The sequence below is a fragment of the Notolabrus celidotus genome, chromosome 19 (assembly GCF_009762535.1).
Source record: "Notolabrus celidotus isolate fNotCel1 chromosome 19, fNotCel1.pri, whole genome shotgun sequence".
Taxonomy (NCBI): Eukaryota; Metazoa; Chordata; class Actinopteri; order Labriformes; family Labridae; genus Notolabrus; species Notolabrus celidotus.
Window position 1 is genome coordinate 5347646 of NC_048290.1, and position 23784 is coordinate 5371429.

The 23784-nt window shown below is 38.3% G+C and overlaps 2 protein-coding genes across 5 annotated transcripts in view; both read right to left on the bottom strand.

The window, feature by feature from the left end:
• LOC117830946 (electrogenic sodium bicarbonate cotransporter 1-like) overlaps window positions 1-7137 on the bottom strand; it is a 45093-nt gene extending 37956 nt beyond the window's left edge. For 3 of the 4 annotated variants that reach the window (XM_034709317.1, XM_034709315.1, XM_034709314.1), the window contains exon 1: window positions 6747-7136. In XM_034709317.1, the coding sequence (XP_034565208.1) occupies window positions 6747-6766 (20 nt within the window). In that variant the 5' untranslated portion in view covers window positions 6767-7136. Of the gene's footprint in view, window positions 1-6746 lie in introns of all 4 variants that reach the window. The other variant, XM_034709316.1, reaches the window with a different exon arrangement.
• A 3629-nt stretch (window positions 7138-10766) lies between these two features.
• Window positions 10767-21676, bottom strand: dck (deoxycytidine kinase). The gene is made up of 7 exons (XM_034709591.1): window positions 21410-21676; window positions 21005-21120; window positions 16644-16837; window positions 15381-15528; window positions 15135-15250; window positions 14665-14764; window positions 10767-11036 (listed from the first exon to the last, which is right to left on the bottom strand). The coding sequence occupies exons 1-7, from the start codon at window positions 21522-21524 to the stop codon at window positions 11010-11012; spliced, it is 816 nt and encodes a 271-aa protein (XP_034565482.1). The 5' UTR covers window positions 21525-21676; the 3' UTR covers window positions 10767-11009.
• Between the last annotated feature and the right edge of the window lie 2108 nt (window positions 21677-23784).

Sequence of the window (23784 nt, forward strand, 5' to 3'; positions counted from 1 at the left end):
GATTTGAATCCAAGATTTAAAGAGCATTCTGTTACTGCACAACTCATCCACATGACCAAAACAACAACTTCCATTCACTCACAATGCTGCATTGACTTTATTGAAATGATAGTTTAAACTTCAATAAAAAGAGCATGATGACAAGACACTTAAGGCTGTTTTTGACTTATTTCACATGGATTATTTCCACTTAACAGCAGGTCAAATCAAAGAAAATGAAATGTATAAGTTTCCAATTTTAAGGTGTAAGAAAACAGCACTCTGAATTTGAGTTTGCATGTTTGGACATTTGTATTTAATGTTTTTTAATGCATTTCAATATTCAAATTTGCATTAAAATTTGGAAATGGATTTAAATCATTAAAAAAAATATATATATGAAGAGTTCATTTGGAAAAAACAGTTAACTCACTTTTGAAAAATTAAAAAAATGTTAAAAAAAAACATTTTTTCTATTACTAGCTTTTGGTATGATCAATCAACTGAGGTTGTGTGGCTTTGACTAAGTCAAAAATGACTACTAATCAGAGATATCTTGAAAATGTAATGTTTATTAGGAATCTATATGGAAAAAAGAAATATGTATTTAGATGAATTTATAAAAACTGAGTTGTCTGTTTTTGCAAATGAACTCCATATATGAATTTTGCTCTTCAAACTAGTCAACCTGCCAACACTTACAGAGCATTCTGTTGCTCCACAACTCATCCACATATGACCAAAACAACAACTCCCATTCACTCACAATGCTGCATTCAACATTTCTTTTCTTGTGACACAGCTAGCTAAGTTTTTTAAAGAGGAGTGGAGATATTTCTCAACTCTATTATCACCACAAGATCTTTGAATGAGTCACACTGAGTCTACTAGTGCAAAGAAAAGGCCTTATGTTTACTTCAAGGTCAGAAAACATCTTCAGAGCCTGCATGACCAGGAGTTTCCCTTTGATCAGCAGGCCTTAAAGTTCCTGGAAGGTTGGAAGGAATGTGACTCCTTCAGGCCAACAAAGTATGGACTAATCCAGGCCAGGAAAGAGAGGTTTGAGCCAAAACATATGCAATCAATTTCAGAATATACTGAACAGTCAAAACAGCCACCGAAAGAAAAGCTTTAAAAAGAGAAAAACTTCAAGCCAAAAATTATTTTTCATTTTTGACAAACTGTTAGGACAGCTCAGGCTTTGTTCTGGGATTGCGTAAAGCCTGTCAGAATCAAATCAAGGATTCATCTGCGTTCGCTGATTTGACCATTGTATGAGAACACTTTTTTTTAAAACGACAAAACATAAATGTATGATATGCAGGAAAGCGTTACAAGAACATCAATAAGCACAGGACAGTCTCCACTTCCTACTGAACAAACCCAAAAACCGAAGATGACACAGTTTGCAAATTGAGAGGATGGGAGCAGTGTACACAAACTGACAAATAAACAACGTCAGGAAGGATACAACTTGTTCCACTGATAGCACCGTGAGCCAACCTCAAGCTTATCCCAGAGGAGGTTTTTTTATCAGTACTTCAGAGAGATAAATGAAAGTACAAGGCTGATAATAGACGGCAATGTTGATCCACAAGCTAGCTCCAAGATCAAACAAGTGATCGGGAGTGGCTGGGCCTGGAGCCAAGTTTTCAAGCGATACTAATACAATAATTAGCCTCTGTAGCCTCTTTTTGTTGCTAGTGAAAAAAGGGAGGTCAAGTTCAGCGTTATCATTGAGCTGCACATTTCTTTTGCATGTTGTTTTATTGCTTGAATTTTCCCTCCAGGACAGAGCACACGGAAAGTACCCAGCAGCTGTAGAGAGTTTGTTTTTCTGCTTTCTTTCTTTCTTAAGAACTTGTACTTAGCCGGTTATTGTAAAACTGCTTTAAGTGTCACTGTGAGTGTGGATACAAAAACAAAAAGGGTGGAGTCTTTCCAAGTTTTTCCATTCTTGCACAACTGTTTACTTAATTCTATGTGCTGCTTATGGGCTGTCAGCTGCTAACTGCATTCAACCATTGCCTAATTAACAGCTTTGTTTGATAGCTGAATGGTAGCTGCTGTGTAGAGGCAAAAAAGTCCTCAGCAGCTAACTTTGGCATTCAACCAATATTTGCTGAATTACTTGAATGCTAATGGTGGCATTTATCATTTAGAAGCTAATGAAATCAATTTCCTCTGTAACAATATTGTTTAATATAATTATTTGATGCAAATTACATAATTCAAGTGGTGTATCTAGGGTTGCTAACTGTCCCGTATTAGCCGTGATATCCCGTATATTGGGCTAAATTGGTTTGTCTCATACAGGACCTCAATTGTCCCATATATTGACTATTAACTCTTTATACAGCAGGCTGCACTCTACAGATCCTAGATCAGATAAAATGGCAGTGGCAGATCATGTGCCAATCACACCGTCTGTCATCCAATCACAGGACCCCCTCACAAGCATCAGTTGTATACAGCGCAAATCTGCCAAGTCCTGCAAAAACTCTGGCTGTGCAAAAAGGACAAAATACTGCTTGAGTCAGTCAAGAGCAGCAAAAAGTATCCATGGAGAAAGTACATTTGGAGAGTCATACTCCTCTTTTGCATTTAATTTTTCTTTTGCATGTTTTTTTTAATGTAAAGAGTCAAACTGTGGTTTCTTTGAGGTTTATTCATATGAGGTTACATAATGATACAGTAAGGATTAAAGGGAATATACACACTTCCTGCATTTCCAGTTGAATCAGAATATACGCTGAATTCACACATCATGCTCACACCACCATGGCACCGTGCACCTGTCCCTTATTTAGCAGTGAGAAAGTTGGCAGCCCTAAGTGTAACCTACATATTAGTTTATTGTTGAAGGTAGCCTGTTTCATGTTAGCTAATGGGTTAGCTAACTTTAACCATTTCATTGTAAGATAGCATAGCAAAAAACAAGTTGCTAATTCAAAGAACAGATAAGCTAGAAATAAGCTAAATACTAAAGACAGCTTTTTTTGGACTATTATATATATTTTTAAAGTTGTTTATGATACAAAATCCTCATTTAAGGTTGAACATTAGCTAATAATGGTGGTCTCACCATAGCTTATAGTCAATCATTAGCTTCCATTAGACAGCAGCTAACATTAGCATACTTGCACACTTGCACACTTACACACACACTTACACACACACTTACACACTTACACACACTTACACGCACACACACACACACACACCTGGTAAAATAAAGGTAAAATAAAATACATAAATTAGCATTCTACCATTTTCAAGTTAACATCAGTCAACAAGATACAAATTCAATACCACGGTACTTAAGCTAGGACTTAGCTAACTGCTAATAGCTGACCTGTTGTCACTTTGTATGTCAGCTAATGGATGATTTGAGTTCTTCCAACAATGAAATATGGCCAGAGCTTTTATATTCTAACAGTCCATGTCTCTCTCTGATAATAACCTGACAGATATCATGTTTACAAGCTAGAAGTACAGCAGCATTTAAGCTCCCCACGATAAGCATGACCTCAGAGGACAATAGCTGCTATGGTGATCTGCATCAGTATCAGTCCAGGGTCACACCTCAGTTGTGTAACATTTACCTCTACACATGTCTGTAATGGTTTTGTGTCTACTTGCATGGGGGGGGGGGGGGGGGGGGGGGGGTCATGTAACACAGCAAAAAAGCCATTAGCTAAACAGGAGAGGTGAAGGAAGCTCATGTTGCATGTTTTCTGCTTGCCTATGGCCTCTCACGTTAATCGCTCTGCAACAAGGCCTCAGACAGGGAGACCCTTATGAAGGAAAAACATACCACAGGTGGTGCACAGACACGCAGGATGCAAGAGGAAGAGCTCAGCATTCCTGATCTGAAAGGGGTTCTAAATTAAAATGAACTAGACAGGAATGAATCAACTGTGGAAGAATGAGGCATGAGCAATATTGAGAGCTGCAAGGTGGAGCGAGTAGAAGGGCCTCTGTTTTCCAGCATTGGTAGGAAAAGTCTCTAATATAGGTAGCACATATAAGACTAGGCTATCTTGTGCATGAGTAAACTAGACCAACATGATCTGCTGTTTGCTCATTCACATCGATTCAGTTCATCGTTAGTGCAGGAAATTGTCTTGATCTTCTTTTCATTTCCTGCTGTAACTTACTAAGCTTGATTATTAAAGATGAAAAGAATGAAACGCTCGGTGGGAGGGTCAGGGAGCAACCAGCTGCATCCATCTCGCCACTTCTCACTTTGTTGCTTGTCTTCTTAGTGACTTCATAGGTCGGGATAAACCTGTCGGTGCGTGAGGAGCTGGGATCAGCTGCTGAGGATCAGGGATCATCCCCATCTCTTTAACAGAATGACGCACCAGATCCCACCAGCAGCCAGGTTCAGCATGAGGGTAGCATGAACCCCTTACTATACTGTCAGTATCTGATCAGAGTTATGGAGATGAAATATGGATGATACTTCACCTTGGAGGGATTTTTTTAAGTGTAGAACACTTAAAAACTCAGAGCCTTGAAAGACGACTGCAGTATTTTGGATTCCAATCTCACAGAATGAACACAGGGTCTGATCTGCATCGGTTCTAGTGGTGAAGATGAATTTTGATGCTGAAACTTAGTGTTTACATCTCCAAACAAACTTCTCCAACCACTCTTAGTGTAATCCACTTTCGAGGGAACTGTTTATAAACACCTCACAAGTCTGCCAAGTGAGCGATACTTCCAGGAGAATTATTTTAGGGCACAATCGCTTTAATTAGCAATCATTTACCATTTAGTTTACATGCGACATGGAGCAAAACGTGACAGTTTTGGAGGTACACAAGTCCAAAATCTAGAGCTGCAATGATGGATCAACTGTTAACAATGATCGCCAGACTTTCAGATGATTGTTGGCTAGTTTCAGATCATTTTTAAAAGGCGAAATTCTCACATTTGTTGTTTCCAGTGTCTTAAATATCAATATGTTCTGCTTTTATTTTTGGTTTCGTATAGGAACTGCTGAGTATGTGGGTTTTGGGCTAGCCTCTGATCAAAATAAGGAACTTAAGATGCCACTTTGCAAAGCTGTAGATGCCCAAATTGAAGAAGCAGGGACAGATTCAGCGTCTTATTCTCTTTAACAAGAACTGGTTGTAAACAAAAAGGCAATGATTGTAATTTTGAGTTAATAAATCAAAGTGTGTAAGATGTAAAAACTTTCCCAGTGAGTACAACATTGAGCTGTACTAGTGTATCTATCTATCAGATGCATTTCCTTCATCTCATAAGTCTGCCTTAACTATTGGAATTTCCTCTGACAACACTTGACTGGATGAGGAAGTTAATGTCCTTCATCATCACCAAGAAGAGCACAAAGAGGCATTCAAGACTCAGGTAAGGAACCATGCCGGAAAATCCATGGTGCGAAGGAAAGTAGAAAAACGTTTCCCCATTGCTGACAGATTTCACAATCAAGACTCAAAAGACACAAGAAAGAATGAGGAATAAATTTTTAGAGTTTCTGCTGCTATTGTGAAAAGAAGGCAGGGCAGACACCTGGGTTAAACCAGGTATCTCTTGGTTTCAATGGCTGCAGAGAGGGGGTGATAGGGATGCTTTAGGAGGACTGTGCACAAGAAGAACCTGTAGCAAACACTATGTGTGGCGCAGGAGTTTATCACAAAAGGCACAAGAAAGAATGAGGAATCAATTTTACAGTTTCTGCTGCTATTGTGAAAAGAAGGAAGGGCAGACACCTGGGTTAAACCAGGTATCTCTTGGTTTCAATGGCTGCAGAGAGGGGGTGATAGGGACACTTCAGAGGACTGTGCACAAGAAGAACCTGTAGCAAACACTATGTGTGGCGCAGGAGTTTATCACAAAAGACAAGAAAGAATGAGGAATCAATTTTACAGTTTCTGCTGCTATTATGAAAAGAAGGCAGGGCAGGGCAGACACCTGGGTTAAGCCAGGTGTCTCTTGGTTTCAATGGCTGCAGAGAGGAGGTGATAGTGACGCTTCAGAGGACTGTGCACAAGAAGAACCTGTAGCAAACACTATGAGTGGAGCAGGAGTTTATTTTGAAGTTCTAACTCTCTAAAAGTAACTCATACTGGCTGTGGATGAGGTTTGGCAAACAGCTGATGAATTCCAGGTGCATGTCAGAGAAGTTCATGAACTGTGTTTCCTTGTTTCGTATTAACCGCTGAGTTTGCCGCGTCATTGCGCAACGTGGACGCACACGCTTGCCCACGCTCTATGTGGAGTTTTCCACATGGCTTCCTTAAGGCACACACACATACACACACACACACACAGCTTATTCATAAAGTTAGACCAGAGACAGCTCTGATTCTCTTGGCCCGCGCTCCCTGCCTGCTTGTCTCACTAATAACCTGTGACAGGTTCTTGGAAAATAGATTACCTGGCTGCTCATGGCCACAGTGGTGCCGTGGCAGTGGCTTATCCAGGAAAGGGTGGTACACTAATGAATGAAGGCATTTCTTTACTTGTTGAAAGCCCAAATCGATATTCAAATGCAGTTTCGCTAAAAGGCACGAGACTGGTGGTAAATCAACCAAGTGGAACACAGCTGAAGACACTTTTACGCACAGAAAATCAGCATGAAAACACACTGAATGCGTCTTAATGTTATAGTTTGTGGATGAATCTCACCTGATGCCCAATTTACTCTCTCTCACCTGGACAGGAAATGCCCTCCTGCAGGGAGAAGTCCATACTGAGTGTTAACAAGGAACAAGAAGAGATCATAAACTTACTTTGACTTCTCGGAACTCATGGTGAGCAGTTTTTGTCTTTAAAGCTGATCACTCCTGCGTCCTTCTGCTCAGCTGTAGTCGTTCTTGTAGTCGTTGTGTGCAGCTCTTCACCTACTCTATCTGACGCGCTTTTTGAAGAGTCAAGTAAAAAAGAAAGAAAAAGAAGTGGAGCTATCTCGCTGGAATGATTATCTTCCTCTCTAAAAAATCGAGTGTACAGCCAAACACACGAACCTCCTCATATCGTGCTGGGCCCGTTCAGGTCGTGTCTCGGTGACATGGTGAAGATAAAAAGGAAGCTTTCTTTTTGTGTCTCAGATGAAGCGTGTGGAGAGACTCTGAGAGCGCAGCGTGTCTTTTTCCATATTTAAAGTGCCATCCCTCCTCCTGAGTGACGACATTGATGGGGGCGGAGGTCACAAAGTTGTGCTGTTGGGTGGCGCTGCAAACACTTCAAGCTGACGAAACGACTCTTTATTGTTTGATTTGCATCTAATGCAGAAAGTTGCAGCCCTACTTTCACTGGGTATGATGAATACTCAGAAATCTGTGCAGGTTTGCAAAGTTTGGAGAGAGTCCCAGTAGTTTGGAGGAGTTTGACTTCAGATGAAATCTTTATTTTATTCAGGGTTCCCACACTCTTTTCCAGAGATCATTTTCCAGGACATTTTCAGTGATGATAAAGCTGGTATGACAGCCTAAATTGAGTTCCTAATTTAGTTCCTATCCTGTCTGTAACTTGTGTTTTTTTTTGCTGCTGACTGCCTTGGCCAGTTCTCCCTTGGAAAAGAGATATTTGATCTCAATGGGACCAACCTTGTTAAATAAAGGTTAAATACAATTTAAAAAACAGGGTTCCCACTCTTTTCCAGAGATCATTTTCCAGGACTTTTTCAGTGATTATAAAGCTGGTAGGACAGCCTAAATTGAGTTCCTAATTTAGTTCCTATCCTGTCTGTAACTTGTGTTGGTTTTTTTGCTGCTTACAGTCTTGGCCAGGTCTCCCTTGGAAAAGAGATATTTGATCTCAATGGGACCAACCTGGTTAAATAAAGGTTAAATACAATTTAAAAAACAGGGTTCCCACTCTTTTCCAGAGATCATTTTCCAGGACATTTTCAGTGATGATAAAGCTGGTAGGACAGCCTAAATCAGGGGTGTCCAAACTTTTTTTGAAAGAGGGCCACATTTGATCTTGTAAGAACACCTCAGGGCCATTGGCTCCTACTGAGACTGATGAGGAATCATAAAAGTTATATATGAAATATTTAATAACAATTATTTTTTTTCTCAATAAAACAGTAACTTGGTAGTCCTCAGTTCTCCACAATCTTCTTCTGGAGGAAAATGTTTTTGTATTAGAGTCGGGCAATGTGGGAAAAATATTGTATCATTATTTTTCTATGGCAGGATCACGATCTGGATTCCATCACACTTCTTTTTCATGTTGTTTTTAAGACTTTTCTGATCAGCAGACAACATTTTATAACAAAATCATTATTTTCCTGCGTTCTGAACAATCAAATTTTTGCCTTTTCTGTACGATTTCATAATTTTGATCTTGTCTTGTGTCCTCTTTAGTGTCTTCTGAACTTTTAGTGTTCATCAAGAACATTTTCACTTCTTGATAAAAGCATTCATTTGAAAACCGTTTCTGGATTGACTCTAGTTTTGTTTGTGCGCTTGAGAGAAACTGCAAATGTACAGATGATTCAGAATGTGATTAATATCTGTGCTATAAATAACACATTTTAAGATGGAAGCTTGGGACCATAAATAAATGGACCTTGGGCCGCTATTGGCCCCCGGGCAGTACTTTGGACATGCCTGGTCTAAATTCAGTTCCTAATTTAGTTCCTATCCTGTCTGTAACTTGTGTTTTTTTTTGCTGCTGACAGTCTTGGCCAGGTCTCCCTTGGAAAAGAGATATTTGATCTCAATGGGACCAAACTGGTTAAATAAAGGTTAAATACATTTTAAAAAACAGGGTTCCCACTCTTTTCCAGAGATCATTTTCCAGGACATTTTCAGTGATGATCAAGCTGGTATGACAGCCTAAATTGAGTTCCTAATTTCAGGGTTCCCATGCGTCCTGGAAAACCTGGAAAACAGTTGACCAGTTTTCCAGTACTGGAAAACACCTGGAAAATGGGAGAAAAAGTCAAATGTCCTGGAAAATCACAGATTGTCCTGGAAAATTATTCCAACATGACTGCGTGCGACCTGACAAGGTTAAAAACAAACACATCCCCATTCAACATTTGTGGCCATTTTTGTCATTCAGTTCTATTTAGGTCAAACAATGCACTGATCCTCTGATCATTATTATTATTATTTATTTATTTATTTCAGTAAGGCAGCTTCCAGAGTCCTTTGCTGGCTCTTTTGTTTTTTACTTAGCTCATTTTATATTTTTTGAGAAAAGAGAAAGCTGAGATGAGAGTTGCCCATCATTGTTACTTGGTTGCACTCATAAAGTGAAGTGCTGTACATCTGTGGTTGCATTGTTCTAATTAAATAATTAATTTGCCATCATTTTTAAGCATGTAAGAGATGATTTCATGGATAGCCATAGACTGCACGTCTTTCAATGTAGACTTCCACTGAGAGGAACATATTAGACTATTTAGGAACTAAATTACATGGTTCCCACTCTTTTCCAGAGATCATTTTCCAGGATATTCCCAGTGATGATCAAGCTGGTATGACAGCCTCAATTGAGTTCCTAATTTAGTGCAGTCTATGGCTATCCATGAAATCATCTCTTACATGCTTAAAAATGATGGCAAATTAATTAGAGAACAATGCAACCACAGATGTACAGCACTTCACTTTATTAGTGCAACCAAGCAACAATGATGGGCAACATCTCAGCTTTCTCTTTTCTCACAAAATATATAATTAGCTAAGAAAAAAACAAAAGAGCCAGCAAAGGACTCTGGAAGCTGCCTTACTGAAATAAATAATAATAATAATCAGAGGATCAGTGCATAAACTGACCTAAATAGAACTGAATGACAAAAATGGCCACAAATGTTGAATGGGGATGTGTTTTTTTAACCTTGTCAGGTCACATGCAGTCATGTTGGAATAATTTTCCAGGACAATCTGTGATTTTCCAGGACATTTGACTTTTTCTCCCATTTTCCAGGACTGGAAAACTGGTCAACTGTTTTCCAGGTTTTCCAGGACGCATGGGAACCCTGTTTATAAATGATTGCAAAGCGTGCGTAAATTTGTGGACCTTTGTTACAAATTATTTAAACATTAACTTGATGTTAAGGCAGTCTGTGCAGATTATAAACTTTCCCTGCAATTAAAAGTCCAAGAGCTGAACTTTATAATGTTTTCTTTCACTTCAACTGAAACTTCTCCTGCGTAAAATCCATGCGTATAATTTGGAGAATGAAAGCACCTTTTTCAGGTGCTTAATCAAATCCAGCTGGAGCTAACAGGTACAGGTGAGCTCAGCAGTCAGGACTGGACAGTGTTATAGAGACTGGCGACACCTACTGGACAACTACACACAAAATCACAACTTATGAGGGAAATAATCAGAGTCAAATTTAAGACTTTTAATTTAGTTCCTGGAACCCATTCGATAAGACTTGGAGCCCTCTCTTAAATCATATTGAATCTTTGACTTCCCTGTTTATTTATACATTTTATTTATTTATTATTTTTTACATTTGGGTTGTATTTTCTTATTTTCCTTATTTGTGTACTTGTTGTATGTATTCTGTATTGTTTACTTATTATTTTTTAAGTACAAGTTGGATGGAAAGAAGAAGAAGAATGGAAGTCCTCTGTACCACATTGTACTGTTCCTTTGCTACCTGTGAAGCTGCTTCCAATAAACAAATCCTGGCCTGTGTTTGTGAGTGGGGGAGGGTCAGGTGTGAAGAAATGTGTGCAGGGGTGTGAAAAAAAAAAAGAGAGACATTTAATTTGACATCTTTTTTTGTTTAAGGGCAGCTAGCATCCATCATGGCACGCATAAAAACAACAGAAACACTCAAAATAATGCAAAGTATTCAAGTTTAATGTCATTTGTGAATACCAAAAGGACACATTTTAATTTGCACATACAAATATCATAAATATAAAACAATTGTGGAAAAAAAAAGGCAACACATGTTTAAAAAAAACACCAAAGGTGAGGTCTTGAATTATTGAATCAAAAAATACTGCAGCTGTCACTCATGATCTTTTCTTTCTTGTGACACTGATGTGGTGCTGACATTTGACATCACTGAGAGATCTTCACAATGTGCTCATGAACTCTTTCACCTGAAAAAGAAGCACAGAAAGAATGCTGTTAGCAAACTAAGCAAAGTGAGAAGTAAAATCTGAAACTCTGTAAGATTCATGATTTAGTTTTGACTTCCATCCTGGCTGAGATTTGAGCAGAGCTTTGTGTTTCTAACTGGCTCTTTTTCTTATTCATGACCTTTAAATGGGGTGGATGCTTTAAACAAAAAAGGGGTCCTGTGTTTACCATCAACATGAAACTAACAGAAGCAGACCTTCAGGCCTCATTTCCACAGGTGAAACCTGCCTGTGTGTGTATTGGTATCAGGAGGGGGATCACACCCAGCGTGCTGCTCAGCCTCTTTCTTAGAACACACTTATTCCTTGAAACTGTTTTAATATGAGCTCAAACAGATGAAGTTAGATATTCCTAAATGCTGTGACCATGGTTGCATTTCAAAAATGCAGGTACAGCACTGAGACCAAGCTCAGGTGTTCAGTTTAAGTCCCCAAATGAATAAAAGGGTAACAAGCTAAAAATCCTACAATCAAAAGTTAACTTAAAGCATCAGTGAGGAACGATTTTTTGAAGAATAAACGCTTTGAAATGGTTTAACTCCTCCTCTCAGAGCTTACAAACTCTGGGCATGATGTATAATAATAACTTTATTCATATAGCACCTTTAATAACAAATGTTTACAAAGTGCCTTGACAGACAAAGCATGGAAGAAACTCAGAAGTGTAGAAAACTCAAACAATACAAAATCAAACTACACGTCAAAAATCCTGGAGCTCTGAGGTTCATCACAAATGTTACATCCCTCACTTATTATTCTCCAAATCTGTTTTTAGAATTGATTTTAAAATGATGGTGTTGACTTTTAAAGCTCATACAGGGTCAGCTCCAGACTACATTGCTGACCTCTTGACTCCCTATGAGCCTTCATGTAACCTCAGATCCTCTGGTAGGTCATCACCAACTATTCTGATAACTATTCCTTTAAGAACTCACTTTTGTAGACTTGCCTTTTATCGATGGTTTATTGCTTTGATGCTTGTTTTATTACTACTGCTGGATAATGATGTATTCTTAAAGGTGACATATCACGCTTTATCAATATATATTGGTCTAAGAGGTCCCCAAAACATGTCTTTAAAGTTTACGCTCAAAAAAACACTTTGAAATCAGATTTTGGTCTGCCTGAAAAGCCCTCTTCTTCAATCCTCCTCAGAACACTCCGTTTTCCCTCTGACCACGCCCCCTCAGGAAGTGGATGTGCCTCGGCTGTCCAGCACGTTGATCTAATGTTTACATGTTGGCTGAATATATACGGCTGCTCAGAGATCACGTTACTTCAACCCTCTGAATCTGATCCAGAATCTGATCCTGACGGAGATGCGCCTGTAGCAGGACCTTTCTGAAGGATTGGTCACAGATTTAGTGTTTCTTGTTGTTTTATTTATCAGTATGTCGATGTGTGTCTTGGTACACAGCTATGAACATGTAGCTATGTGGCTATGCTAACTAGCGCTAGCACTTATCCATGAAAAATAAAAATCATCCACTAGATCTTCAAATCTGCAGGCCTGGGGGGTAAAACCGACCTCTGCCAGAAAGGCAGCAGGATCTTTCTGAAGGATTGGTCACAGATTTAGTGTTTCTTGTTGTTTTATTTGTCAGTATGTCGATGTGTGTCTTGGTATACAGCTACAGCTACGACATGTAGCTATGTGGCTATGCTAACTAGCGCTAGCACTTATCCATGAAAAATAAAAATCATCCACTAGATCTTCAAATCTGCAGACGTGGGGAGTCAAACAGACCTTTGTGTTTATTAAGACAGCCTACAACTAGCATGCCTCCTTCCTAAGCTCCTTGTTAGCACACATTTGTGCAGGTAATGAAAAGTCTATGGGCTGAACAAGCTCCGAGCTCTGACTCCGTGACAGACCGGATATTGTTGTTACGTAACAAAAACACGGAAGTCTGAAACGGCTCGTTTCACTCACATTTACAGAAAGGTGGAGAAATCAGAACAGGGGCAGAATGGATTTTTTTCATTCTCGGGGGGTTTGTAGACATGCCAGGGAAACATATTTCAGGTAGAGAACCATTAAAAACTCCATTTTGCATGATATGTCACCTTTAATTACTGCCTACTGCTTTTTAAAAAATGTTTGTTGTAATTTGTTTTGAAAAGCGCTATATAAATAAAGTTATCATTAATATTATTATTATTATTATTATTATTACCACTGTTTGTTTCCTGAACATGTTAGTTGGTCTCTCTTGTCTGCACATAGACTAAAACACTGGTGTGTTCTTATTTACAAGTCTACTTAAAGCTGCTGTGAGGAACTTTTGTTTTGTATTGATTCTGGCGCCCCCCTTGTGGACAAAGTCATACCTCTTATCTCTTGTCCTACACATGCAAAAGTAGTGTTTTCAACAAAAGCCTCATCCTGTTGTGTTCACCAGTCAACTTTATCAGGCAATGTGATTATCTTCCATGAAAACAGTCAAAGAAAGGCTGTTTCTGAAGCAAGATGTCCATCATCTGGTTTGGCACCTACCCCCATCAGGGCGGTTTCAGGCATTAAAAATTACAACAGAGAAGGTGCCAGTGTTGCTGCTGATGGACTTGTTTGCTATTGAAGGTTATAAAGAGACATCAGTTTCATTTTCAGTCTGTTTCTCAGCCAGTTCAAAACTCCTCACAGGGCCTTTAAGTTCTGCTTCCTCCATACCCTTTAAGTTACATCAGACAGAAGAGTGCAGGAACTTATAATCCTCAGTCCCAGGACCTTTACTTACCATCTGTTCTAAAGGTCAGAAATGAAAACTGGTGCCAAGCAGGAGCACTGGAGCTGAATGAACAAGTCTCATTGGGTTTTTGAGGATGACACTGAAGGATTATGAGGCAGACTCATCTGGCTGTAGATGCTTTGCTTCATATATTTCTGATTTTAGTCAACTTGGATAAAAATTAGCTGTCTCTTTCTGTTATGTCATGTATTTCAATTCATCATAGACATTATTTTTGTTTTATGTTTACACAGCTGCTTATTGTCTGTAACTTTCTTGACATGGTTCAATGGAATGACATATAACACAGTCTCTGATCGGCCTGTCTGCCTCTCTAGGTTCTCAGTCTGTTGCGTAACCAGTTTCAAACTCCTCACCGTGTTGTAGTAACAGTATTATCAGCAAAACTACAAAGGTGGAAAAGTAAACATGCTCTTTATGGAGGCAAAACAGCTCCTCTCTGTAGCGTCTGCACCAGATACTCTGACCTGACCGTCACTGAGCTCAAATGTCTTGTTCCTGGTCGAGTGCTGAGCATGCTCTGTCTTATTTTTAATTATGAATCAGACTGATTTGTATTAAATATTTCATTAAGTAGCATTCTTTTAAGTTCATTAAGATATTAAATAACTTCAGTGATGTAAGAAGTGCAAAGCTGCTCTCTGAGATTTGGTGAGGCGGGGGTTTAAAGTTCTGTAATCCACCTGGTGCCGTTACATCACCCTCACACCTCTGTGAGATCTATCAGAAGTCTCCGTTTGACTCCTCTTAACCTCTCAAAGTCCCTCTGGAGTGTTTGTGCAGAAACAAATCCTAGAGCTGATTTCAGTTTCATGTTTTTGTGCTTCACCGTGACTCACCTTCTCGATCATGTCAGCGCTCTTTGTGCCATTCGCATTAAAGTCCTCGCTCACATCTATGGTCAAGATGGGCACCTCGCTGAGATACTCAAAGTCCGTGCTGCGGGACAGAAGGGGGGACGGGGACGGGGACAGTTAGTTAGTGATGCCTATCAAACCCTTTCTCTTGTTAACTCACTCCTTTCAGGTGAAGCTTTCATCTCTGCAGAGAATTCCTCAGCACAAAGGATAAAAAGACACAAACCCATTTCCAGCCTCATCCATTTCTAAACCTCCGTAATGAGGCGGATGCATATCACGAGGACCTGAAACTGTTTGAATCATCTTAGCTATAAAGACCACGTTATCTCAATCAGATTACCAAACCCTCTTTGTTCTGTGGCATATCTTAGCGTTTTAACTGAAGGGATGCAGTTTTTGATGCATTTATGCCATGAGAGTGTGTGTTTGTGCACGCATACTGGACCTACGTCATGGTTTTGTGCTGCAGCCAGCTCTCATGTTTGAAATGCAGCTTCTCCAGATACTCCAGAGGGATGGCCTGCTCTTCTTCTCTGCCTCTGATGTGCAACCGCTCTAAACATTTCTACACAAACACACACAAGAGAACATTTTTTTACACATTAAAAAAGGCAAAACATTTTATTCTAAACAGCAGAATAGTGTTCAACAGATTTAATGTTGAAACAATAAGCTGCAGGGATTAAGGGGAGTACCTCAGGTGAAGCTCTGAGGTAGATGATACCGTCCAGCTCGATGTTCTTGCCGAACTGGTTGTGCAGCCAGCCGTGCCAGTCCTGGTAGACAGACCATTCTGTCTCACTCATACACTCGCTCTCGTAAAGGTTAGCTGCAAAGATGTACCTGAGAGAGAGAAGGAAGGAAGGGAGACAAGTTAGTGTTAATACCGTTCAAAGAAAAGACGATCAAATCAGAGTTTTTCATGTGTTACAAGCTGCATATTATAATAAACATATTAAATAAATAAAAAATGATATACAGATATAATATAAAATGTTACACTTAAAATGAGAAACAGTGAAATGTTACATTAATAAAAAATAAATGTAGATAAGGCTTGTGAAAATTTCAGAGCCTAATTTCAAATGACAGATTTTCCAAATTTGAGGAATTATCATGACTGATTGGTTATTGTGATTGATTTATTATAGCATAAATTATATCAAGAAAATTATGATAAATTAATCTTATATGTGTCCAGAGAACAGGGTGACATCTCCAAACTGTGTCATTCAGAAAATAAAATAATTACCTTAAAAAAATACGAAAAATAGCAAAAAAAATACAAGAAAAATAGCAAAAAAAAAATCCAGATTTTTTTTAATTGTGAATCACGTTTTACTGTTTTATTGCATCAATTGTTTTACTCACTGTAATTTCAGCACAACCTGACTGTATTTTTCATGCACCTTTAACAGTTCAGGTCCTACACCTAATGTTTTTCCATGCTTTTAATGCTATTTTAATCTTCCTGTGTATTTGTACCCTTGCTGTAAAGCACTTTGTAACTGTGTTTTGAAAGGTGCTATATAAATACATTTATTATTGTTATCAGAAATGTGTCTGCTTTAAATAATTCAATGTATGTCTGTGACTGTGAAGAAATATTTTTGATATCTAAATCTAATCAGAAAATAAATACAATCCTCCTATGGATGCTCTTCCAGAAGCTCCGCCCCCTAAATTAATGGACAAGCATTGCTATGGACATGACTCTAATGACAAAAAGATATGGAAAATTGTGAGAGGTTGAGCTGGCCTCTGCAAGGGAAGCAGTTTATATTGCTGTCATGTTTAAGGTCGGCCCACAGAGGTCAGAGGTCAGAGGTCAGAGTGCAGTGCATGAAGGCTACCTGTGGCTACATGTGTTCATAGCCCTGTTACAGAGACAGGACGGCATGCAAACACTGAGCTGTTTGCTAATCCATCACAGAGTGAATTTGATATGCATATCATACCTGTCACTGTAAATGGACCGCTCAAAGAACTGAACCGGATTCTCCGCCTCTCTCAGCTTCCCGTTTGCAGATCTGATCTGAGCGCGCACTCGGCTGATGCAGGCGTAGCTCTGGAAGGTGTAGGCCCACCTCTCCGGTTTCTGGTACATCATCTGCAGTATGTTCCCTCCACTCCTCTGAGAAGTGGTCAGCTCCTGGTGAACATATGGGACAGGCGGAATTTTAAAACAGTGCATAACATTAACAGGAAGCCAAGTGTACTGGGCATGTATTTGTGTGAGCATGTGCAGACTGCTATACAGAATATAAACCCAATCAATCACATGTTTACAGCTTCTGTTTTGAGTTTTAGATTTGTAGACAGTGTTTTATCATTTCTATTATTCCAAAGATGCAGCTTAACAGTGTTTATGTTATTGTTTAATCTTACATGGTATCATTTTATAAAGGTGAATGAATGGCTTCACGTTGCTTGTGTTGTAGATGATCCACCCAAAACCAAAATTTCAAACTAACAGTTATCAGCACCAAAATACTGAAGAAGGCTGAAGAAGCCACAAACAGGCCTGTGTTTTAGCCTTTTTGCTATATATGACTGATTGATGTTGCTCTAAATTAAAATTATTATTTTGTATATTGTTTTTTCTTCTGTAAAATGTCAACTTTCCACTTTTTCTATAGTTAAAACAACAAAATGTAACTATGTTGGATTCATTTCAAGCTTGAAATAATAAACCCAAGGACATAACTGTGACAACAAAAGTTGGTTAAACTTATAAAACTCCTACTGGTCTTAATTTCTTAATTATTTATAATAAAAGTACATGAGCAGATCTAATTAAGCTTACAATGCACGGCTGTGAGGACTCTCATGACCAGCAGAGGGCGCTGGTTAACACTGCTGTAGATGTAAATTTACTGCTTTGGTGAAACACTGCTTAACAGTTGTACATAGTGATAATAAACTCATACTGTCACATATTGCTTTATCTTAACTTTTTAAAGTTCAATTACATTTTTAAAATATTAATCTCTGTGTGTATTAATTATGTTGGTCATGACTGTGATAATGGGAAGAACCCCAAGCGCTGTCTTGGTTCTTGTCTCTGAATGTTGTATTGCTTGTTTGTTTGTCTGTGTGACTTGTGTGAAGCCGAAGACAGCTTTCCACGGAGTGGGCAAATCAATTTCTATTCTATTTACACTGTAATGTACAATTTTCAGTCAATGAACGTCATTTTATGAAGGTAAAATCACTTGTACTGATGGTTAATTATGGTAATAACTTTGTTTTTGTCTGTAACATTGTTATTTTTATGTTCTAAAGAATTTGACCAACAATTTAAAACAAGTTCTTCAAAACACATCTAGTATTTTGTCTTCAATTGTGTTAATTTGACATATTTAGAAGCCGAAATGGACCTGAAATACCTTGAAAGTGCATATCAAAGACAGTTAATCCAGCAAGAAATAAATAATCAGTTGCAACTTTTAAAATCAGTGAATAATTTAAGACATTAACAAAGAAAAGTGTCCCAAACTCTGTGGTTGCACCCTCTCAAATGTTACTGTTTCTGACTTAATTTCACCAGACGCTTGACTGTTGTGTGGGACAAACTAAACATGCATACCTTTAATTGTGCTCTGCAAAATTGTGACAGAATTAAGTAACTTTTTCTACCATTTGGTAAAATATCCCAAAAATATTAAAAGATAAACACCAACAATAAAATCACAGGAAATTAGAGTAACTTCAGGCCCCATGACAGTGCTATGACTCCTCCCTAATACTGAGTTCAGGTCCAACACACAATCTACTTTGTTGTATGTAAATTTCCTGAGGGCATAACTTCAGTGGTTAAAGACCTCTCAGCCATCATCACATGACAGACTACACTCTCTCATGACTGCATCATATATTATACTGTATGTTTCAGCCTCTTATAAATCCAGCAGGCTCCTTGATACCCTGCATACTGATGAAGACAGCATATGTCCGCGTTAAGCCTCTGAAAATGAGCCTGAGGTTGAGGTTGAGCTTGACACTGGACCTGCCATGCCCCGGAAGGTTGGACATGCTCACCCTGATGATGGCATGTTCATCCGTTCAGAGTGGGGCCATCTGTTGCACTGGGCGTGTGTCGCTGGTAACCAGTCAGTGCAGATATATGGGCAGATGGCAGCTGCACTCTAAATACAGATGGAGACTCTCCCAGTTATCTTAACGTGTGCTGCGCATGTTAAACTGGAGGCTGTGTGAGCGAGGCCAGAGGAATGGAGGATCATGTTTCTGGAGCATGATGAAACTCACCCCTGATTTATTGGTTTATATACGGAAGCCCTGAGTGGACAAGAATCATTGCATTTTATTAAGTTGTTTTCAAGTGATCAAGTAATTTCCAGTTGTGGTCTTGATACCTTTCCTTATTTTTGTCCTCATCTTGTTATAACAAGACTTTTTTATTGTGAGAAATAATATTTGGACAATAACTTGATGACTGTTATAGGCTAAATCACAGTAAGCAATTCTGCCATTGTTCTCAAATGAGGTAAGTTGGTAGGCCTATTTCTTTGTTTTGTGCTTTTGAAACTCTGAGGATATGAGTCATGATCATCTGACCCCAAGTTGAAAACAACTGAAGTGAACAGATTATTATGGTGGCTGGGAAGTGCAATGCAAATTTACAGAGGAAGCAACACTTTTACAAAGTTGGAGACAAATAAACATTTTGGAAAACATTTTTACATTTCATAAAACAAAATTACATTAAACACTTTTACCAAGGCCAAAACAAATTTACAAAATCAGAAACACTTTCAGAGAGAGGGAACATTTTACCAGTCCAACAATTTTCAAAATAAAAGACCTCTGTAATATGAAATATGAAAATAAATGTCTATTTTTAAATTCCAAATCAGTTATAACTGTGATTGGCAGGAACACATTTTGAAGTGTTCTCTTATCAGTCTGAATCAAAATATTTTAGTGGAAATATAAGGGTTGTTAATGTCACATATATATCACTTGTACCGGTCCAGGACCAGGAAGTGGGCCAGTAACATCTCTCCAGATCCCTCACACCCTGGACACTCACTTTTCAAACTCCTCCCCTCCGGTCGGCGTTACAGAGCTCTGTACGCAAACACATCCAGACACAGGAACAGTTTCTTCCCCCAGGCCGTCACACTAATGAACACTTAACACTGAGTCATAAACCAGCTACCTCATGGACAGAGCCACCTTCATCCTTACACTATTGCACGTTAGGTTTGTCTATTGTTTCTTTTAATGCACTTGTGCCTTTTGTACTTATATATATATCTTTTATTAGTACTTGATTTTTAGTGTCTGTCTATTTATGTTTGTACAGGGAGTACGCAAAAAATACCAAAGTCAAATTCTTTGTATTCTTGAGATACATTGTGAATAAAGTTCTTTCTGATTCTGATTCTGATTCCCTGGCTGTTGCACACTTTCTTATTACAGACGTCTTTTATTTTGAAAACCATTGGTACATTGCTTTTCCGTCAGAATCTGCCGTTTGTACAAAATGTTCTGTCGCTTGTAAGAGTGTTTCTGATTTAGTCAATTTGTTTTCTTAAATGTAAATTTGTTCTGGTCTTGTTAGAAGTGTTAAAGCTGCTGCGAGGAACTTTTGTTTTGTATCGATTCTGGCGCCCCCCTTGTGGACAAAGCGATACCTCTTATCTCTTGTCCTATACATGCAAAAGTAGTGTTTTCAACAAAAACCTCATCCTGTTGTCTTTTAACAGTCAACTTTATCAGGCAATGTGATTATTTTCCATGAAAACAGTCAAATAAAGGCTGTTTCTGAAGCGAGATGTCCATCATCTGGTCTGACACCTACCCCCTCAGGGCGGTTTCAGGCATTTAAAATCACAACAGAGAAGGTGTCAGTGTTGCTGCTGATGGTCTTGTTTGCTATTGAAGGTCATAAAGAGGCATCAGTATCATTTTCAGTCTGTTTCTCAGCCAGTTCAAAACTCCTCACAGGGCCTTTAAGCTAATGTTATTCTGTTATTCAATAAAATGTAAAACTATTTTCCAAAATGTAAATTAGTCTCCAACTTTGTAAAAGTGTTTCATCCTCTGTAAATTAGCATTGCACTTCCAAGCTGCCATACTTCATCACAAAAAAAAGCGCACTAAACAAAATATGTGGATGTCAGCTTCGGGCTTCCGTAGTTCTGTCAAGTAGGATGCAGAATGTAAACAAAGTTCAGCCTCCACATTTCACAGCATTATCTGCACGTTTCTGCGCCATACAGAGGTTTCAGATGACAGTATTAAGAAGGACCATTAACTTGAAATCCTAAAGTGGTGTAAAGTGTGTCTGTACCTCAAAGTCGCTGCCTTTAGTTTGGACATTGCACCACCTCGCGACAGGCTCTGGTACCACCTCCCAGTCCGCGCTCTCCTGATCCAAAAGGCGCACAAAGGTGGATTTACCCGCCGCTGAACACAAAGAATGCAGAAAAACAAACACAAAATGAGTCTTTTAATGTCATCCAGGCATGCATTCTGCAGATATATTAGTATGATGTGCAATTAGTGTGCAATCTAGCTTGTGAGCACATTAATGGTAAAGGGAGGAGTAGCTCAATGACAGTTGGCGGCAAAACCTGAAGAACCACTGAATCAAACACTAACACAGTTTTGCATCATCTTGAAACATAAATCAACTCCTCATTGACTCCCTTGTGAATGCATTAGCTTCATATTAAGGTATTAAAAGGCTTCTTACCGATATTTCCCTCCACTGATATCCTCTTTATCCTCTTCTCCAGAGAGTCGTTCAGAGACACGTTCATGGACTCGTCCACTGAATCCGGACAGGGTCTTTTAGGAGTAGGAGACATGTCTTCTGTGCGTAAAATAGGTCTTCCTTGTGAATGAGAGGTGAGAGCTCCAGCTGTGGATGTTGTTGAGGCTCCTTGTTGTTTAAAGTTTGGCGGTAACAGACGTCAGGAAGTGGCGGGTTGCACAGATGTGACTCCGCCCACACAGGAAGCAGCTGTTCCATGGTTCCATGCGCCTTGATCCTCCTCCTCCCCTCCCCTGGTGTGTTTGCATGTTATTCAAACTGAGTAAAACCACCACCTGGAACAATTTAGACATGTACTGAATATTACTTTAAAAGTGCTGTGTTATGAAGAATAAGGCCTGGAAGTTACACTTGTAGCAGCATGAAGTAAAGGCACTGCATGTAAAGACAGAGCACCATCAGTGTTGGTTTATTAGTATTTAAGTGAATCATTAATGACACATAGCCTACATATTCAAGGTCAAGGAGCATGTTATGTTGGTTGAGATGGAACTATTACATATTCTATTGATTATTTGTAATATATCTTACCACTTAATAAAATAAAGTTTACTATAGGAGTGACAATATGATCAAAAAGTGGTGCCACAAAGTTACCATGCAGTAGTTCTTAGGCCTGTCAGTGGTATACTGACACAATTGATGTCCTAATTAACTCAAACTCAATATGCTGACTTGCTGTCAGTGTATAACCCAAACATGACCCTTAGATCAGCAGGTGGAAGACTTTTAAATTATTATTATTTTCATTATTTTCATTATTATTTTAATCATGATTATTATTTATTTTATTTTTATTTATTTATTTTTCCTGTTCACCAGCTCTTCTTTTTTTTTATATATATATGCAACAGTGCAAAGATATAAAAGTGCTTGACATTGAACAGAACATAAAAGAAAAACAAACAGTAGATCTTGAGAGCAATAACCAAATAAAGTTATTAAATATAGACTACAGTACACAAAAACAAAACAAACAAACAAGAGGAAAAAAAAAGGTTAGAAAGAAAAAGAGTTGGACTCACAAAAAAAACAAAAACAAGAGAATAAACTGTTATAGTAGGAATTGTCAAGAAAGAGAAAAGAGAAAAACACAATAGAAAGAGAAGATAAAGAAATGATCATTATTATTTTAATCATTGCTTTAACATTTATTTATCTTATTTGATTATTTATTTATCTATTTGTTTCTTGTATTCATCATATCTTCTTAACGCTACCTCCTTTTAAATTTTTCTTTCCACTATTATTCATTTTATTAGTTTTACTGTATTGATTTCATTTTATTTTGAAGTATTTTATGTATAACCATGCCTGTCTCTCTGTTATTCTGTGAAGCACTTTGGGTGCATGCTTTTATGCATGAAAGGTGCTATATAAATAAAGTTGAATTGAGTTGAGTACCCAGAGTCAGATCAAGGGGCCTTTAGTTACTGTGTGGTCCTTCTCTCTGGAATAAACTGCCTGCTGACCTATGCTCCATCACAACTGTCTCTACTTTCAAAACAAAACTCAAAACGTATTTATTTTCCAGAGTGTATGAATAACATAATGACTGATGTGACTGACTGCATGTGCGGCAACACTTGCTCTTTGTTTGATTGCTGTGTCTGATGTATGTTGGGTGTATCTATTGTTTTTATTCTCAATGTAAAGCACATTGAGCTTACGTGTAATGAAATGTGCTTTATAAATAAGATTGCTATTGCTATTGTTAGTAAAGGGAAATATTCGTTCTTTGTATATATTTCATATGAATCCAAATTCTGGTTGTTTGATACCTCCATGATGATTTACAAGTAATTTAGCCTTAGCTGGCGGCCATTCTCCTATAGCCACCATAGTCATTACACACAGCTCAACATCTATGCAAATTTTAAATATGGCAGTAAAAACAAATAACTCCACCTTAATCGCAACAGGTTAGCCATGTAAAGTAGCAAAGGTTATATGAGGTGGGATCATGTTATATGATGGCCAGACTTACAGGGAAGACATTGACTCAGGTTAAATTACTTTTATGTCATTATGGAGGTACCTAGCAACGTTAACTTGCATGACTTTGTTTATTTATGTTCTCAATAAAGACAAAACATGTAAACTACCAGTCACAAGTTTGGACAAACCTTCTCATTCAATGGTTTTTATTCATTTTAATTATTTCCAACATTGTAGATTAATACTGAAGACATCAAAACTATGAAATAATCTGGTTTTGCCATAATCTGGATTACAACAGTAGTCAAATAGGGCTATCCATTGTGTACTAACCCTACCTCTGAACAACACAACTG

Bases quoted from the DNA above. Each gene is read 5' to 3' on its own strand.
- dck (XM_034709591.1), bottom strand. From the start codon at position 21,524: ATGTCTCCTACTCCTAAAAGACCCTGTCCGGATTCAGTGGACGAGTCC. The intron at 21,121-21,409 runs GTAAGAAGCCTT...CTTTGTGTTCAG, and splicing joins ATCAGTGGAGGGAAATATCG to CGGCGGGTAAATCCACCTTT. The intron at 16,838-21,004 runs GTACAGACACAC...TATGTTCACCAG, and splicing joins CTAAAGGCAGCGACTTTGAG to GAGCTGACCACTTCTCAGAG.